Source organism: Polypterus senegalus, chromosome 7, assembly GCF_016835505.1.
Source record: "Polypterus senegalus isolate Bchr_013 chromosome 7, ASM1683550v1, whole genome shotgun sequence".
In the NCBI taxonomy this organism is placed as follows: Eukaryota; Metazoa; Chordata; class Cladistia; order Polypteriformes; family Polypteridae; genus Polypterus; species Polypterus senegalus.
Window position 1 is genome coordinate 21,417,909 of NC_053160.1, and position 20,463 is coordinate 21,438,371.

At 40.8% G+C, this 20,463-nt stretch overlaps 1 protein-coding gene across 1 annotated transcript in view; it reads right to left on the minus strand.

Annotated features, from left to right (window-relative positions):
• Window positions 1–1,453: 1,453 nt before the first annotated feature.
• The window catches only part of akr1a1a (aldo-keto reductase family 1, member A1a (aldehyde reductase)), a 57,438-nt gene continuing 38,428 nt past the window's right edge, over window positions 1,454–20,463 (minus strand). The window contains exons 6-9 of the mRNA XM_039758338.1: window positions 8,788–8,987; window positions 8,420–8,492; window positions 2,716–2,802; window positions 1,454–1,636 (exon numbers count right to left, since the gene is read on the minus strand). Coding sequence (XP_039614272.1) covers window positions 1,571–1,636; window positions 2,716–2,802; window positions 8,420–8,492; window positions 8,788–8,987 — 426 coding nt within the window. The 3' untranslated portion in view covers window positions 1,454–1,570. The remainder of the gene's footprint in view (window positions 1,637–2,715; window positions 2,803–8,419; window positions 8,493–8,787; window positions 8,988–20,463) is intronic.

The following is a 20,463-nucleotide window of genomic DNA, read 5'->3' on the forward strand; positions in this document are numbered from 1 at the left end:
AACTGTAACTGTAAAATTTTTATTATGAAGGTGTTGAGAAAATATCATTAGGGGATCATCTTAATGATGAATTTTCTGGGTAGTGACAATTGTTGAATAAAATCGGTTCCATGACAACTCCCCACCTTAGTCAATTCCCCACATTCCCAACTCCCCACAATTACAATTCCCCACATCACAATTCCCACATTGCAATTCCCCACATTGCAATTCCCCACTTCCACAACTCCCACATTGGGATAATATGGAGTGCACTGAATTAATAATATAATGAAGGAATTCTAAAATGCAAATAGTAGTAATTAATCTCCAAAAGTTTTATTTCATGACAATTTATTGAAATGCATTACTGATTACAAAATACAAGTAACTGATATACACAAATGAACAAATGAGTTTAATACAAAATATGCTTGGTACAAAATAATGAATTAGATAAGGTCCTATTCCATTTGCTAATAATTCCACTGTACAGGTTTATCTAATAAAAGAAAAATCATTAAACTAAATGTACAGTACAAAAACTATTAATAATTGACAAGAATGACTAAAGTACACAGAAACTACTAAACACAAAGGTTACTTTGGAAACTGCATGTTGGCCAATTTTCTCAAATACTTAATCTTATCCTGTTGATTGGCATACCCTTGGACAGCCTCAATTACTTTGCTATTTAGGGTCTCATACTTCTTCCTTTTTGGCTGTGGTCTGCCATCATCTGCATCAGCCAATGTCTTGCTGTGGATGGCCATGTCCTTCTTCAGACCTTCCAGAAGATCCCACACACCTGGATGACTGCAGTGAAACAGGGCTCTCAGTGAATTGTGGTATCCTTCACAGCAGTTTGTTGTTCTTGGTAGGCCAGTAGCAGCAGCTTCAAAGTGATTCCAGATTCTAATGGGAAACACTGCATCTCTGCCTCTTACTCCAGTAATGTAGGTTGATTCAAAGTAGGCAAGAAGGTCATTGTAGTTGTCTTCATCAGGGAACTCTGCTATCAAGTCATTGAACAGGCCTCTGACATCCTCCACTGGCACAAATTACAAATTTTGGTAATTTAAAAAAAGATAAAAATCAAAAATGTTACGTTTTAGCATGTTTTAAGAAAGATTCAAAAATAATAGAATTCAACTTACCTGTTTCAAATTTTTAAAAGGCAAATTGTATATAAAATGCATGCTTGGATAATGTATTTTACATATTTATTAACAAGTAGCGTTTTAAATAAAATAATGCTCGATGTGGGGAAACGGAGGGCACGCTTTTGTATCATTATATGGACTGTCTTATATAGTACATTAGTCTATGGTTATAATAAATATTATCCCAATGTGGGGAGTTGTGGAAGTGGGGAATTGCAATGTGGGGAATTGCATGTGGGGAATTGTAATTGTGGGGAGTTGGGAATGTGGGGAATTGACTGATGTGGGGAATTGTCTGGCCACGAATAAAATCATATGATTGAAAGCATAGCAAAACTAAAGTGATATAAATAATTATATGACATATTGAAAATAATATCCATGATTCTGTGCTACACCCACACTTTCCAGTCGGCTTTAAAGACTGCTAGTATGTATCATGAAATGGAAAAAACGGGTTCTTTGCATCTCTCCACTCTGACTGGCCATTTACCTGTAACAAAGAAACAGTAGGATTAAAATTTAAATGATGCTTTGAATTTTAAAGTCATAAATGCCATATCCAACAATTCTTTTTTTTTTACTTTACTTCTCCTATTACAATGTCATGAAGAACAACACAACAACAACATTTATTTATATAGCACATTTTCATGCAAAAAGTAGCTCAAAGTGCTTTACATAATGAAGAATAGAAAAAAAAAGACACAGTAAGAAAAATAAAATAAATCAACATTAATTAACATAGACTAAGAGTAGGGTCCGATGGCCAGGATGGACAGAAGAAACAAAAAAAATAAAATTTGCAGGGATTCCAGACCATTAGACTGCCCAGTCCCCTCATGAAGAACTAGAACCAGCTTTTAATGGGATGCCAGTTCATCACAGGGTGTTCTTGCCCAAACCAGTATGATTTACAAATTAAATTTAGCTTCACAAATGTATTAACTTGAAAAAGGTAATAAAGAGAAAAATGAAGTGACCAGAAGATGTCAGTCAGTCATCGTCCAACCTGCTATATCCCAACACAGGGTGCAAGGCAGGAACAAATCTTGGGCAGGGCATTAGCCCACCGCAGGACACAAACACACACACACACTAAGCACACAATAGGGACAATTTAGGATTACCAATGTACCTAACCTGCATGTCTTTGGACTGTGGGAGGAAACCACGCAGACACGGGGAGAACATGCAAACTCCACGCAGGGAGGACCCGGGAAGTGAACCCGGGTCTCCTTATTGTGAAGCAGCAGCGCCACCACTGCGTCACCGTGCCGCCCATTGCGTGACTAAGCTGCTTCTAAAAGTAAACTTCCCCACACTGCTCTGGAGACACAGGGTCCATGTTTGTTTTCGGATTCACGTCGGCTGCACAGTTTAATAATGTTAGAGTGTTTTGCCATAGTTGGACACTGATTTTGAAGACACTGCCTTAATTGTGCTCCTCACCTTATCCCAGTTTTGTGTGTGCTCAAAGCCAAGATCACATGCAAATGAAAGAATATTACAACTAGAGCTTTGAATTAAAGACTAATGTATAAAAAGTGTAATTAATGTACTGTACAGTACCTCAATGGGTGGGACTGTTAAACGCTTGTTGCAGTTCAAGGATTCCATTTTTTTTATGTCCTCATCTGACAAAGTGAAATCAAACACCTGTTTAGAAATGGCAGGAAAGAAAATGTCACAAATAAATACCTTGCTTACATGTGGCTTTTCAAACTCTCTTCAAATGCAACAGGGGCTTTGATTTTTTTTTCCAGCGTATGCACTTAATATTTGAAAGCATTTTTGATTCCTCCATTATTTTCTAGTTTTGTAAACTGTGAAAGAAAAATCTTCAATTTTTCTCTCCATGGCCAGGAACTCCGTGAAGACAGGAGAATAAAAGAAATCAGGTTTTTAGAAGTGCCACTCCATTGCAGGTCCACTCACGCACACTGGCACGCTAGGCCAATTTTGATATTGCCAGATAACCTGCATGTCTTTGAGGGTGTGGGCAGAAGACTGGAGTAGGGCCATCTTAACACATGGGCATGCTGGGCAGTTGCCCAGGGGCACCACAAGCATAGAGCCCCATGCTGATCTATGTATGTTGTGACTTGCTGAGTGGTTGTGTGGGTCGGGCCCCCAGTGCACTGCCTTGCCTGGGGGTCTATAACTCTGTTAAGATGGCCCTGGACTGGAGTACCAGATATGGGGAGATGGGCAAATTCAGACATAGATGACAATCAGGTGCAGGATCAACGGTAAACCCAGGGCTGCTGCTGGATTTGTGAGATACAAGAGCTATCCACAGTGCCATCTTGCACCACTGGAATGCAGTGGATTCAGAAAGTACCCTGACCCACTCACCTTCTGGGCCCTTTGTTGTGCTGTAGATTTAATTTTAAATTGATAAATTTGCCATTTTTACTCAGCAATCTACACTCAGTAACCCATAAAGACCAAGTGAAATTTTTTTGAGAAAGGTTTGCAAATTAGTTAAAAATCAAAACCTGAAGTCTCTCCTTCATAGAAGTATTCATGCTGTTCCATTCCAGATTGTGGTCAGGTGCCTCCTGTTGGCTTTAATTCTCCTTGAGATGTGTCGAGGGATTGCTTGGATCCCACCTGTGCCAAACTGAATTGAGTGGGCATCGTTTAGAAAGGCACACACCTGTGTATCTAAGGTTCCACAATTCAAACATAAGGACAGCAACGAAGCCATGAAGTTCAAGGAACTCTCTGAAGACCTCTGTGATCAAACTGTGCTGAGACATAGACCAGGACGTCATTTCTATAGCTTTGAGCATTCCCAGGAGCACAGTGGCCTCAATAATTGGGAAAAGGAACATGTTTGGGACCACCAGGACTTTTCGTACAGTTGCTTGTCTGCCCAAAACTGAGTAACTGGGCCTCAGGGAGGTGACCAAGAACCCAATGGTCAGTGAAACAGAGCTTCAGAAGAAGTCTTCTGTTGAGAAGAGAGAACCTGTCAGAAGGCTGACGATGTCAGCAGCACTCCCTCCATCAGACGTTTATAGTTGAGTGGCTAGACAGAAGCCACTCTTGAATAAAAAGCATATGACAGTTTAGAGGACTCTGAGAGTATGAGAAGATAACCTGACTAATACCATTTCTACTTTAAAGCATGGTGGTAGAAGCATCAAACTATTGGGGTGCTTCTCAGCTGTATGAACAGGCAGACTGGTCAGAATTAAAGGAAGGATACAGCCCTGATCCAGAGTGCATGCGATCGCAGACTAGGGTGACGGCTCACCTCACAGCATAATATTGAATCAAAGCATACAACCAAGACAACACTAGAGTGGTCCCAGGACAAGTCCCCGAGTGTCCTCGAGTAGCCCAGCCAAAGCCTAGACTTAAACCCCACAGAACATGTATGGAGAGACCTGAAGATGGCAGTTTAGGTAGAACTTGAGAGGATCTGCTAGGAAGAATGCGGTAAACTGTTCAAATCAAGGGGTGCAATGCTTGCAGAGACTTATTCAAAAAGACTAGAAGCTGGTATTGCTGCCAAAGGAGCTTCTACAAATGACTGAATTATGGGTCTGAATACTTACATGAACAAGAGATATCAGTTTTTAATTTTTAATACTGGGGGGCTTCGCCCCCTGCTCGCGTCGCTCACCAACTCCCCCCGGCCTACAATACAGTATACTGTATATATTGTACGTGTCAAGGTGGAAGGACTGGCATCCCAGCCAGGAGTGAGGGTGGTTTCTTGCCTGAATGGGAGGCTGTAATTGGAGGATGAGGATGGACAGGCTCCCCAGCCAGGTTAGTTGCTGGTGCCTTTCCTGGATTGGAGGCCGCAATGGATGAACAGGGGGGGATCATCTCTCTAAAACAACTCCTTCTCCAGTATGCCAGGTGGCAACATCCCTTAGGTGGATTTCCCAGGTGCACACCCGCAGGACAACATGAGAATTGGAGTTCCAGTGGACAGCCCTGTTTGGTGTCTTGGGAGCCACCAGGGGGTGTCTTTGTATTAAGGAGGTTCTGCCTGATTTGGGAAATTGCTACCTGACTGGCACCGGAATTACTCTTGGGTCAGGTATAAAAGGACCTGCTTGACCTCCTGTGGGTGAGTTGAGAGGCAGAGGGCGACACTCGCCTGGAGGAGTGGAGGGAGGGAAAAGAGCAATATTTTATCTGTGGTTGTGAAAATGGATCTTGGTTATTTGTGAAGGTACTGTGTTTATTTACAAAATCCTTAATTTGAAATCGGGACCGTAATGGTGTCTGAAGTTTGGGGCTTGGTGGCGCCCCCCTAGTACTTACAATATAGCTATAGCTGTATCTTTCTGTCTACATATATATATATATATATATGTGTGTGTGTGAGATGGATGGTGGCTGGCACCATTACCCAACTGGGATGCCTCCATAATGGAAGGACAGGGGAGATGGCTTGTGAAGGGTACTATCTCCCCTGGACTGCTACTTGAACCCAGGGTTTCAGTGGCACCTCGGATTCCCACAGGGCTGTATGGGGCTCCATGGATTCTGCCAGGAGGATCTGCGGGAGCTGCAGAGAACTGCTTTGGGATTCTGCCACACCTAGGAGTAATTCCAGACCTCCCTATTGAGCCTTCTGGAATACTCCCGGGTGCGGCTTAAAAGGAGCCAGCTGCCTCACAAAGACGAGCCAAAGTCGGGAGGAAGAAGGACGAAGCTTGCCAGAAGAGCAGTGCAAATGGAAGGACTGGGATAGAGAGAAAGAAGAGAAGTGTGCTTTAGTGCTGCATATTGTGCTGTGCTTAATTGTGCTGTGCATTGCTGTGGGGGGCGAGGAAAAAGCAGATAATAAACCAATAAATGTGGACTTGGGCCAAGCACTTGCACCCTCTGGTGGCTATGATATATATATATATATATATATATATATATATATATATATATATATATATATATATATATATATATACAGTGGAACCTCGAGATACAAGTTTAATTCGTTCCAGCACTGAGCTTGTATAGCGAATTTCTCGTATCTAGAACAAACTTCCCCATTGAAAATAATGGAAATCCAGTTAATCTGTACTGCACACCCAAAAATATCAACATAAAAATCAATTTTCCTAACAAATAACACTGATAAATAATATATACAAGTGGAACCTCGGTTTGCAAGTAACTTGGTTTATGAGTGTTTTGCAAGACGAGCTAAATTTTTTAATTAATTTTGACTTAATAAAACAAGCGATGTCTTGCAATACAAGTAGTATGGATACACTTTGTCTGCTGAGCGTCATGTGAGCATAACTGAGCTGATGGTTCTTCTCTCTCGTGCGCATCTCTCTCTCCTTATCTCTCTCTCTCACTCACACTCTCTCTCTCTCTCTCTCTCTCTCTCTCTCCTCTTGAGGGCAATCGTCTCCTATTCTCCGTCTGCATGTCCGCGATATTTTTGGATACGCTTATACAGCGAACTGCTACAGCGAAACAATGAAATCACAAGCGCACAAACGCATAGATCCTCACGCTACGGGAGAACAAGGAACACTGAGTGAGCTGACAGGCTGGCAGCGTCAGTTTGGGTGAATCCCCGAGTCGAGGCTGATCGGGAAACGTGTCACACATAACCACAGCCTGGCTCATGGCTCGTTCGCGAGCCAATGCTCGTATTTAGATCTGAATTTTTCGCTCATACTTTCCTCTTATCTTGAATTTCTCATATACAGAGGTGATCGTATCTAGAGGTTCCACTATATATATATATATATATATATATGGTTAAATACTTTTACTGTCAAATAATGCAAAGGGTACGCGACACGTGTTTTGCCCTAATTCTGGGCTCATAAGGCGTAACACTCACTGCACCCCCCTCTCGTGGAATCGAACCTCGGACTTCTTGCAACTGAAAGAGGGCACTGTGGCAGATGTTTGCAGGCTAACAGACCAACCTCAAGTTTTTCCTGGTAGGTAACCACCCATACAATCAGCTTCAGACTACGAATGCCATGAATATACAGTATATATATATATATATATATATATATATCCATCCATCCATTTTCCAACCCGCTGAATCCAAACACAGGGTCACAGGGCAGGGTGCCAACCCACCGCAGGACACACACAAACACACCAAGCACACACTAGGGCCAATTTAGAATCGCCAGTCCACCTAACCTGCATGTCTCTGGACTGTGGGAGGAAACCAGAGCGCCCGGAGGAAACCCACGCAGACACGGGGAGAACATGCAAACTCCACGCAGGGAGGACCCGGGAAGCGAACCCAGGTCTCCTAACTGCGAGACAGCAGCGCTACCACTGCGCCACCATGCCGCCCTATATATACTGTATATATATATTCATTATATATATATATAATATAGTTATAGAGTACTAGTCAAATAATACGAAGAGTACTTTCGCCCTGATTGGGGCTCATCAGATGTACACACCTTTGCTTCCCCTGGCGCCGATCAAACCTTGGACATCAGCGCCTGATGCAAAGCCTCAGATGTTGTGCCACAGCGGCTGGTTGACTTGCTTGACAGGGTGTATGTAGATCAGAGTAATATATCAATAGGTCTGAATCACAGTCTGATTATTTGGGTGGTCACCTACCAGATAACGCTTGTGGTTGGTCGGCCAATTGGCAAACATCCACCATGCGCTCTCAGTTGTGAGAAGTGGATCCTAGGCATGTTTCAGAGTACCTGTCAGATAATATAAAGAGTACACGACACGCGTTTCACCCTAATTAGGGCTCATCAGGTGTACACACCTTTACTTCCCCTTCTGGGGATCGATCCTTGGACGTCATTGCCAAACACTTTTTTTTTTATTTGCTTTCACATTTTCATATCTCCCAGTATTCTTCTATGTTATTTGCATACTCCCCAGGATTCTTTGTTTCTTGTCATTCCTATGAGTCACTGTCATGCTCATCAGACCTTCTGTCCAAAAGGCACCTCCTGTCGCAGTCTTGTTTAAATACATCCATTATCCAACCTCCTATATCCTAACCACAGGGTCACAGGGGTCTGCTGGAGCCAATCCCAGCCAACACAGGGCGCAAGTCAGGAAACAAACTCAGGGCAGGGTGCCAGCCCACCGCAGTGTTTAAATACACAGTATAGAAAGTAATGCTAGCTTTCCCAGTTTATACAATTAAAAGCTATCTTATCTTGTCTAAATAATCTTAAAATAAAAACTCACACAAATATTATGAGTCATGTTTAACAAACTGTAAAAAGTTCAATTTTGTTTATCCTCATTGCAATAATTAGTTTGTCAATACCCATCAACTTACTTGTATATTTTCTTTGATCCTGGATGGCTTGGCACTCTTCGGGATGCATGCCACCCCTCTCTGGACCTGCCACCTGAAAAATAAAGACACAGAAGAAGTTTTCACATAGGTACTTTTCTAGTGTATTCCTTATCACAGTTTCCATAATTTTTCATGGCTCAGAAGTAAGATTTATTGTCCTGTAATTACAAGGATCCATGTTGTAACAATTCTGTAGACTGGAATAATTTATGTATGTACCCTTCCAGTCCTCAGGTATTTCTCCTTCCTCAAGTGACTTCTCAAATATGCCTACCAAGACTTTAAAGGTGACAATGACACATTCAGTCTTAAGCTTACCATTTCACTTTTGTTTTATGTGTTTTTACCTTAAGATCACTTGCGCAGGAGTCTTCTTGAGTTTTTCTGCAACATTAAGAATTTGAGGATCATCTAGTAGTGATCGCTCATCGGGGCAAGCCCAAGGACGGGATGGGGCACCCAGTGGACTATATGCAATTAGTTGGATTCTGTTTCTTGAACAGTGAGCCATAAGTTCCTTCTGAGCCAGGTAAGGGTGACATTCAACCTAGATGAGGAAGAAAAAAGAAAGGAAGCATTTACTATCATAATAATAAATTAAAGAGGAGTAGCTTACATGTACATTATGGGCATATGAGGCAGCAGTTTGATGCTGATTTGGCATGGCAGGAGTCCACTTTTTTTTGCATACCTTGATTAGCCGGTTTTAGTTTAATAGGCCAAAACTGCAATCTGTTTTAGAAGCTGTTTCTATTTGAGAAAATATATCCCGTCTCTTCTTTACACTAACCATGACTTCTTCTTTCTATACCCATCCCACTTCTATTGTTTCTTCATGTTGTTAACTCCATCTAACTTGTAGACTGAAGGAAAAGCTAACACCTTCATTGGTAAGGTATCTCGTCTTTTTTAATTGTGACAGACATCCTTTACCCACCCTTACTGGGTCCTACAAAAGCAGCCACATTTTCACATGATCTGAGCTCCAAGATGTCTGCACTGTCATTGCTTCTGATCCTCCTTCCACTGAGAACTCTATAGGTGAACTTCACTCTTTCCCTGCCATCAGTCTCTTCATTTTTTGATCCTGTTATTCATTTAAGAGACTTTAGTATTCATATTCACCCAACTAGCTCCTCTGTCTTCTTCATTCTCCTCTCATCTTTCACCGTCTAGTTGTATTTATTCACTAGGCCACCAGCTAGAACTCATTATCATACATAATCTTGTCTCGCTCTTCTTAGTCTGTTAATCCTCTGCATGCCTCTTACGTATTTCCTTGTTTATTCCACTTACTCTCTTCCACATTTCTCTTACCTCAGTGTGGTTGTTCTTCTCTGTTCTAGTTTGTTTACTATGGTTATTCTGTCTGCATTTCCTTCTCTGGACTTCTTTTCCAGTCTCCCTATGGTTTCTGTGACCAGTTCCTATTTTATTGTTTTCTTGTCCAGGTCACACCTTTTCTTCCCGTTCTGTAATATTAGTTTGTAAAATTAATTTCTCATCCCTCCTGTATTTCCTTATTAAGTACTAGCAGGCTCTGCCCTCTGCTCGCTTCGCTCGCCAACCCCCATGTTTGGTTATACAATTTTAAAAGCTTTTTTTCTCTTTGGAATTGTTTCAATTTCGTTATTTGCACTTGTACCTTAAAGCTTCATGAAAAACAATATTTGGAATTAACTACCTTTTCTTCAAGATCGCATTGAATTTTGATTCCGTTTTTGGAGACACATTGTGACAACGCAACGTATAACTGCCCGTGAGTGAATATTGTTTCTGTTTCTCTAATAAATAATCCGACTTTTTCTAATGTTAGTCCCTGTGATTTATTGATTGTCAAAGCAAAAGCTAATCTCACAGTAAACTGTAAACATTTTAATACAAATGGCATATCACAATCTCATTTGGTGTGTAATGTTATTCGCGGAATATATAGATTACCTTTCTTGTCGCCTGTTAAAATTTGCATCGTTTTTCCGTGATCATAAATATACACCTGACCGAATTGTGTTTTCTTTGAAATTCAACTTGTCGTTGCTTTAACTGTTGCAGGACCACAGATTCTTATAGCTTATGGTCCATCCATCCATCCATCCATTTTCTAACCTGCTGAATCCGAATACAGGGTCACGGGGGTCTGCTGGAGCCAATCCCAGCCAACACAGGGCACAAGGCAGGAACCAATCCTGGGCAGGGTGCCAACCCACCGCAGGACACACACACAAACACACCCACACACCCAGCACACACTAGGGCCAATTTAGAATCGCCAATCCACCTAACCTGCATGTCTTTGGATTGTGGGAGGAAACCGGAGCGCCCGGAGGAAACCCACACAGACACGGGAGAACATGCAAACTCCACGCAGGGAGGACCTGGGAAGCGAACCCGGGTCTCCTAACTGCGAGGCAGCAGCGCTACCACTGCGCCACCGTGCCGCCCTGCGCGTATGGTCCATTATTGTGTAAATCTACATTTTGTGCATTGAATGATGCGAAGGCGAAAAGACTCTGTTTTCTGCTCTTTGCCTTTTATTTCTGACCTCACTTTGTCCTGCTATTTTTTCAATTACACCTGGTCCTGATGATTAATTTCCTTTTGTTTGCACTAATGGCATCTTTACTATCTTTTTTTTTTGATACTGTAGCGACTGACATAATAAAGTGTCACAAAAGTTTTACTTGAACAATCGCTGACTTTGCAACCCCAAACACAAGTTTCTAGCACCTTCTCCAATCCCTCATCCCTCGCGTCGTCCCCCCCTTACCGCAGCAATCAATACCCTGCTATCAGTCTGCCGTACTGTACTCCGTGCTCCCACAATCGGACCGAACAGTCACTTAAAACAAAAAACAACAACAACAACATTTATTTATATAGCAAATTTTCATACAAAAAAATGTAGCTCAAAGTGCTTTACAAAATGAAGAATAGAAAAATAGAAGACACAATAAAAAATAAAAATAAGTCAACATTAATTAACATAGAATAAGTAAGGTCCGATGGCCAGGGTGGACAGAAAAAACAAAAAAAACTCCAGACGGCTGGAGAAAAAAAAAAATCTGTAGGGGTTCCAGACCATGAGACCGCCCAGTCCCCTCTGGGCAATCTACCTAACATAAATCAAACAGTCCTCTTTGTATTTAGGGTTTTCATGGAAGGACCTGATGATGATGGTCACGTAGTTCTTCTGGCTTTCAGTCCATCAATGTTGGTGCATCATGATGCTTTGAGTAGGTGGTGGTGGCGCAGGCCGCCACCACAAAGAAACCGGAAAAAGAAACAGAAGAAAGAGTTGGGGTCGGTACGGATTTTGGAGCCACTGTGAATAGTTATTATGAAGAATTGAATATAGACTCTGAGTATCAGGATTAAGTTAAAGTGAAGTTATAAAAAGGCCATGTTAAAGTAAGCGAAAAGCGTAAGTAAAAAAGGCTTTAACCTGGCTGGGACGCTACAATACTTTTGAATTTTACTGCTTTCATATTCTGTACCTTTCTCTGCATGTGTATCGCACTATCGTTTGTTTGAGCCTTTCGATTTCCACTGCTTTCATAATCTCTTATCTGCCTTTTTTTCTCTCCAACACTTTTGTGTCTCTTTTCTCCGTGCTGCTCTTTCTTCTTTGCTTAGTCTTTGACGTTTCATCTACAATGTATTGTCCTTATACGCTTTATATATGCTGAGAGCACAGGATCTGTGTGTGCTCCGTGCCTTTATACGACTGAATGTTTTCCTGGCCGTGCTCTCTTATTTAATATTGTTTGCGTCTCGCAGGTCTTTTAAGTGTCTTCTGAGAAGATCACGTATCGTCGCCCTGCTTTTCCTTTCCAGGATTTTTTTTTATAATAGAGAGATCTTTCTGATTGGGTTTGTCATTTTTATTTAGTAAAAGTTCTTTTTTATTATTATTATAACTATTAGTAGTAGTAGTAGTATCACAACATTGATTTACCATGTTGTCATTTTGTTTTCCCGTTGCTGATGCCTCTCCGTGATATTTCAGTTGGCATCATTAGCACAACACTATAAATGCCATGGTGATGTAATTCCCGGTATCTGTAATTGAATTCAATTCTTTAAAAAAACCAAATATTTCCTTTGTTTTTCATTCTTCTAGGTACTCTGAACTCTGACGTGCCCTTTTTTGAAAGTCTGAGTTTGTTCTCTGTTTTGCCAAATGTCCAAAAATGTAATTTAAGTGGAAATGTGTCCAACCTTTGTAAACTAGATGAGATAGTGGGACAACTTGGCTATTAGTTAACTAAAAAAAGCTTGAAGGATTGAATGGTCTCACCATGCTTGCTAGATATTATATTCTTATGAATCTTCAAACAGATCTGCTGTGTGTCAGTCAGGCTTCCCTCTTTTATGTATTTTGTTCATTTTTTTATGCTAATGTAGTAGATCATTTAGTTTCTTTATGTCTGAGTAGCTATGTTCTGTGTGTCTTGTGGGTGGTTCCCCAAGAGGTGTGGCCACCTGTCCATCACCTCAAGGGACTTCCCTCAAACACCCACAGTCCCTTGCAGTTCATTGTGAATGCACTCATCATGAGGCGGCTGAGTTACCTTCTGTATATTGCTCTTTTTTGTTATTTATGGAATGTCAATGTCAATTTATTTATATAGCACATTTAAAACAACATAGTAATGCTGTGGCCAAAGTGCTTTAATAGATATAATAGAATATATAACAATAATAGAATAAAAGAAAAACAAAACAATGAACATAAAAAAACATAAATAGAAATAAAATATATGAACATAAAATAAGATACATAATAAATAGAAATAATATTATATAATCACAAAGAGGAAACCATCGGTATTACTGAAGGTCACGGAATGCAAGTGAATAGAAATGAGTCTTTAATCTCGTTTTGAATTGTAGACGACTCCTTTATGTGACGAGGTAAAGAGTTCCACAGGCGAGGAGCAGCAGCTGCACAAGTCCTGTCTGTCCCCCTTAGTTGTACACTTGGTACGAGGGACTACAAGACACAAATGACCAGAAGATCTAAGCACTCTGGATGGCTGGTGTAAAACACACAATTCAGCTAAATAGGCAGGAGCAAGTCCATGTAAAGATTTAAAAACTAGCAACAAGATTTTAAATTCAATTTGAAAACTGACAGGCAGCCAGTGTAAAGAAGTTTCGAGAAACAGAGTCAGACTTTCTTTCCCCAACCAGAAAGCAAGCAGCAGCATTCTGGACCAACTGTAACCTGCATATCAGAGATTTGTTAATCCCAGAATACAGCGAGTTTCAGTAATCAAGGCGAGAAAAGATAAAAGCATGAGTAGCTTTCTCAAGATCCCTAAAAGATAAAAAAGGCTTGATCTTACCTAACAGACGAATTTCCAATATAGTAAATAAAACAATTGTATGCAATATCTACAATAGAATCCATATCCTTTTGAAGACTCCATATTGTTCTTTTTTAATTATTATGATTTTCTGGATTTTTGTGAGATTTCACTCTGCCGTTTGTCCATTCTTTAGATTTCATTTTGGGACTTTGCCTTCTGTGTTTTTTCTGTGTTTTCTGAATATTTTTTATAATAACTTTTATTTATAAATATTCTATGTTTGCCCTGTTTCTGACTAGCTGGGGTTTGACCGTCCAACCCCATGTGTGGGCACTTTGAGATTTTCTTGGACTTTGTATTCTTGGGAACACTTTAACTCATAACGGTATCCAGGAAGAGGGCAAGGCAGATGCAAATTGAAAAGGTAATAATTTAAAATGCTATAAATGTCCAGGACAGTATCTTCTAAAAGCAGTCAAACCCCCAATGCTGTTGCAGAGAGAGGTGTAATGCTTAAGTTCTACTAAATGGATGAGCTCATCAGTATTTCCCTTCCTCTCCTTTCACACAACTGCTGTTCACTTTCTTTCTGCACAAACGTGCTTTCTCTGCACATTCAAAAAGTTTTTGACACTTCTGTTTAGAAGTCTTTTCAACTCTGGATGCACATTTTTGATTGAGGTTTTGATCTGGCCACTCCAGGAGAGGGACGTTTTGTGACAAGTGGATGCTCTGCGGCCATCCTGTAGACGGGAACTAATAACAGCACACCCTTCAACAAGCACCTCAGCTGCAACTGAACTGATCCCATTAGCCTGACCTTAATTGAGGGCACTTCAGAAACATCTAAAGTAATTAAACAGGGAAATGACAATACACCGCACAAACAAAATTTGAAAAATTAAAATATGCTTCTAGTTCAGTTAATTGATTAATTAAATGAACATTTCACATCAAGAATGAATATGAAAGAATAAGACACATCAAGAATAATAACTGAAAACGTAAATACTTCAGTTTTCAAAAAGAAGGGCCACAATATTCTGAAATCCAAATAGAAATACAAAAACTCTTTAACTAGAATTATTCCAGAAATTATTATCAGAAAGGCAGAGAACTGAGAATTTATTCAAACAAAGCGTCAATTCTAAACTTAACAAAACTGTCAAGAGGACAACCTGTATCGAGCAGGGGAGCCGGCCCCCATTAAATTAGCTTCTTTTCATATAATACATTTGGTTGCCAGGCAGCAAATTAAAATTAAAGGTTACGTTCAGCTAGTCTTTCTTTTTAGATGCGTTCATATACAATGTGTAAAGCACCTACTGTGATCGCTCTGTCTGTTCATCTGTCCACATGAACCATCTCGGCTCCCAGTGGACCAGTTTTGTTGAAACCTGACATCTTGTTTTTAAAGGAAATTTGCTGTGACAGTTCAGTTTTTGTTGAAATATCCTGAATTGTGATATCACGCATACGCCAAGCAGATCAGACAGCGATCTTACAGATGACAAGCTGGCTTTGCAAAGCATCAGGGGACGCTTGGAAAAAATCTTCATCCAAAACGGCCGCTCAAAAAACGCTCGGGGGAAAACATTCAGTGAACAAGGTCACTTGTACATTCGCTTAGGCGAATATTGCCGAACAACACTATTACTGAGTAAAGGGTCTCAATGCTTGTGTCAGTACGAGATTTGTTTTAGTTTACATTTTCTAATAAATCTGCAAAAATTTAGAAAAATCCTGTATTTGCTTTACCATTCTGTGCTAATGAGTGTTGTTTGACGAGGGAAAAATGAATTCAAATTATTTTAGCACAAGGGTGCAACATAACCAAATGTATAAAAAAATAAAGTGAAGGGGTCTGAAAACTTTCACACATATAATGATCATGTTCACATTTATAAGCCAGAGTGACATAACAAAACGTAAACTGTTGTAGCTCTGATCACAGTGACTCCACGCGTTGTTGTAACTCTGATCATAGCAATACAAGAAGCAATGCATTAGCTGGCATATCATGTGGCAACTCATAGCAACCACAGTTAATGTTCACAGACAGTGGCAAAGCCCTAAACTTTGACTGCAACACCACCCAATAACTGGCCCTAGAAGAGACAAGAGGCAAGTGTTGGTCAGAATTTAGACACCACAGGAGACACGGCTACAGCAATGCCAAAATTGTTCTTTTCGTTATGGTCCAGGCCCCCGTCTACTATGTTATGCATGAACATTAACTCTTTCAGGGCAGATGTCGACTTTTGTCGAAATTCAGGGGTAGAGGACGGTGATCAGCCATAAACGGCGACAAAACTCGCTGTTATGTTTTAGTTCAACTCTCTTTGCAGGAAGGAAAGTTAGCTTCGTTGATTTGACTTCAATTACCTACACATGCGTGAGTAGCGAAGAGCAAACAACCTCTAAAATGGCATTGACATCTGGCGAGAGACCAAAGGGAATGCACAAACCAAAATACTCAGAGAACGACATTTTGAGTGTTATCGCCGAATTGGACTCTGACTTGTTGGACTCTGGTCTGACGATGGAGATTGAAAACCAAAGTGAGGTACTGGCTTTAGCTGATGCACCCACAGCAATGTTCGCCTGGGAGAAGTGCCACGTATGATGACAAGAGGTACAAACCAGATTGCGTCGCACCACCATGTGAAGACGGTCCAGGCAGCCGGCTCGCCACGCATTCCTATCGGCCATCTATGGAGGAATATTTCGGACAAAATGAAATAAATAAATAAATGCTTAAATAAATAAAAGTACTGTGAAATGTGAGCATAAATAAATAAATATGTCATGAAATGAGAGCATAAATAAATAAATGTGTCACGAAATATGTTTTTCGTTGCTTATTTATTTATTTCATTTTGTCCGTAACATTCCTGCAAACCGTCATGAAATACGGCTTGAAATAAAACTGTCACTTTCACTCGTCAAAGTTGAGAGGGTGGGCTCTAACACGCCCTCTAGTTACTGATTGGTGAATCGATAGCACAAGAATTAATTAGAAAAATGCTTACTACTGCCGATGAAATGGATTCTGCCGAAGATATTACGTATTTCAGAGAGAGAATTGAAGATTTATCGAAAGAAATTACAATGTTTCTTCAAGGTGTTCTATTGACTCAGCTGGAATGTCAAAGGATGGACGTCCAGAGCAGGGAACTGCATCACCTGAACTGGAGTGTAGTCGAGTCCGTTCCACCTGTTCTTCGATAATTTCAAAAACAGTTTCATCTATATCGGAGTCTAAAAGGGCCGCCAACATTGTAATTTCTTCCGATAAATCTTCAATTCTCTCTTTCATGACGGTTTGCAGGAATGTTACGGACAAAATGAAATAAATAAGCAATGAAAAACATATTTCGTGACACATTTATTTATTTATGCTCTCATTTCATGACATATTTATTTATTAAGGCTCTCATTTCATGACACATTTATTTATTTATTTATGCTCACATTTCACAGTACTTTTATTTATTTACGCATTTATTTATTTATTTCATTTTGTCCGAAATATTCCTCCATAGCCATCGAGCTGCCCCTACACAGCCACCAGAAACACTGAACAGGCACCAACAGCAGCCACAGCAACATGCGTTTTACGTGGATTTACATGTGAAACCTTTGCTTTGTGTGCTTTTCAGAAAACAGAGTTGCCTGCAAAAAATATTCAGCCCTCAAAGAGTTCGTTCACATAACATCCAGCTGAGAAGGGTCCAGGTGAGGAGCAGATGAGGTCCCTTAAAGAGAGGTAATTCATTGAAAAAAAAGAATTGCTACACTGGACAAAGTCTAAACCAAAATGCAGACAAAAGTAGGTCAGGTTTAGACCTAAGATGGCAAAAGACGATGCACCATGAGCAGAGCCCTGACCAAACCATGTCTCTTCTGTGTGGGGTTAGCTGTATTGTTTTAGGTCATCTTAGCTCCTGGTACACAAGTTTCAGATTTCTTGAAGACTGCAGCAAATTTTTTTTACAAAAGTTTTCAGTGAATTGGTATGTGTGTGTAATACAGAGCAGCATCCCGTATAAGCTGTTGGGTGTTATGTGGCATCACATGAACATCTACCATAATGCTTACCCTCGGGGGCAAAATGTGCAGTTCCATAGTTATTTGGTATCAATTGGGCTTATTTGTCTCCAACTATTAGGTCCAGAAATTGGTTTTTTTTTTTTGTTTTAATTGATTTTGGTAGTCTAGTCTTGCTGGGACAGATGTAATTCTTGAACAAGCACACACATTTGGGGACCACTAGCTGAATTGTTTGTTTTATGTTATGGGTCGTGTTATTCGTTTTTTATTCAATATTGTTCACTGTTTGATTTTGGGGATTTCTAAGTCAGAGAATCAACAATCACTGAGGCAAGACACCCATGGAACGCATGCCGGAAGGGGCGTGGATTCACTAAGCCGCTGACAAGTAAGACACCCATGGTGCACGCAGGAAGGAGCCACGCCCACCAACTCCAAGACCATTGGATACGACGACAACTCACAGAGCCACGCCCACCAACTCGGACGTGGCGACACAGAAAAAACGCGTCATTTATGTTAGTCTGTCGTAGAGGCCTTATGCACCTCCGAGCCACGTTGACTGTTCATAGAGACGTGTTTCTCGTGGAGGTGAATCGCCATGTGCAGCGTGTGAAACGGTTTGCGAGGGGTATCCCATGGGATCCTTAAAACAATCCTTTACAACTGAGGTTAAAACACAGTGAAGTCAGCAGTCTTTAAAAACGGAGTTTTCGGTTACGACGCACGACCGCGTGCACCATAGCAAACTGTTTTACACGCTACATACAGCCGCATTGTTACAATGTTGCTTTTCTTGCTGATTTATTACATTACCGATTTTTCAAATGTTAATTTTCTCCCTGTGCTTAAAAATCATTAAAAAACCGGCCTGATTATGCACCGTATGGTACGCCGCGGGTTGGCTAGTAACAATTTATTTCTTGTTTAGCCTTGTTTATGCCTCAATGGGCCCTGTTTTTCTGACAGCCCCTCAGCCTTGACTCCCTAAGAAGACAAGAAAAAAATCCCTGTCCCCAATCTTGGGAAAGTCAGTTCAGAGAGAGACCCTCTTCCAAGTAGGTAGGACATGCAATGTGTTTCAAAAAATGGGGTAAACACAGTACTGTACACATAAAAGACCACAAGTCATCCTCTTCACAGAACTAGATAGCCAATCTATCATGGCCACCTCAGAAATACAATTATACAACAGTATACACTTCTTTGTTCCTTCACAGCATTCTTCGCCAAGTATAGCAGAGAGCCAAGACAACTCTGAAGGCAAAATGCAAGAACAGATTATACCATTCACTAAACACAGAGCCATCAAATATGGGTGGTTGTATTTGTTCAAATACATCAAAAACAAAGTAAACCAAATGAATCAATTTCTAGTATTTATTTTAAAGTTCTACAAAAAGTTGTGCAATTTCTGTAACATCTTCAATGCAATAAGATACTTCAGTTATTTTTGCTATTTGTCACTAGGTACACTTCCTGCATTTTTCAGAGGCGTGGCCTCAGAGGTTGTGACCCATTAGGAATCAACGCGATGAATTAAGAGGTCGGCCATAAATGCACTTCCTTATACGCTGTGCAGATCCTAAAAACCTTCAAAACATTTTGTCAAAATTCTGTCTCGCTATCCTCCTCTGGTGCTGACCTTTTTGCTTAGACTTTTTGACCCTAATTTTGTCTCATGCTCTAGTTTTGTTTTATTTGAATTGACCTTCAGGCTTTGACATTTTTCTGTTGTGAGATGTGGCCGGCTTGTCATCCCGGCCAATACCCACAGGCCGCCAGATGGAGCCCTCCCTGCAGTATGGAGGTGCCCCGAAGACCAGCAGGGAGTCATGGGACATGCAGTTTTTATACAAGACCCTGCTGGATACCAGCAGCCGCAAGAGGGAGCTGCAGGGAGGACCGAAGACCTATTTGTGCCCTTTAACCCCGAAGTTCGTCAAAGGAAAAGCGATGGGCTTCCGGGGTGAAGAAAAGAACATTTTGCCTGAGCCGGAAGTGATACAAGATCACATGGACTAGGGATTGAGAACACTTCCGGGTCAGGGTATTTAAAAGGACTACGGGAGCTCCCAGACGGCGAGCTGAGCTGGGTGGAAGGGTGGCAACGTGTCTGGGAGTTGGAGGATTGGATTATTGTATTTATTATTGTTTTGTATGAGTATAGTGGAGGAGAGGGTGCTTTGTGCACTGTGGAGATTTAATAAAGTCAAGTCTTGGACTTTTATCTGGTGTTTGGAGTCGTGGACAGGGGTTCAAAGGAGCGATAGCGCCCCCTATCTGTCACACTGTTTAATTGTGCCGCTCCTGGTTTTTCACAAAAAATTTGCATGTTAGTGTTGCTGTCAGGACAGTTTGTACAAAATCGCGGTAAAATCCACCACTGAAAAGGCTTCACCCACAGAGATTCTTCCTAAAAACAAGCCCCCAGTTTCCTCCACATTTTAAATGTTTTTGGTTGCAGTTCTCCATTTCTACTCAAGCCTTAGAAAAATACATAAAACAGGTATGGAAAGACTGGAAAAAAAGACTTAATACTAAGAGAAAACAGAAAGGTAAAATTGCAATTATGTTGCACCACTGTCCTGGGGGATGTTATTTTGTGCCACTGTATGCTGCAATACTCCGTTTGGATGGTATGACAATAAAGCCAAT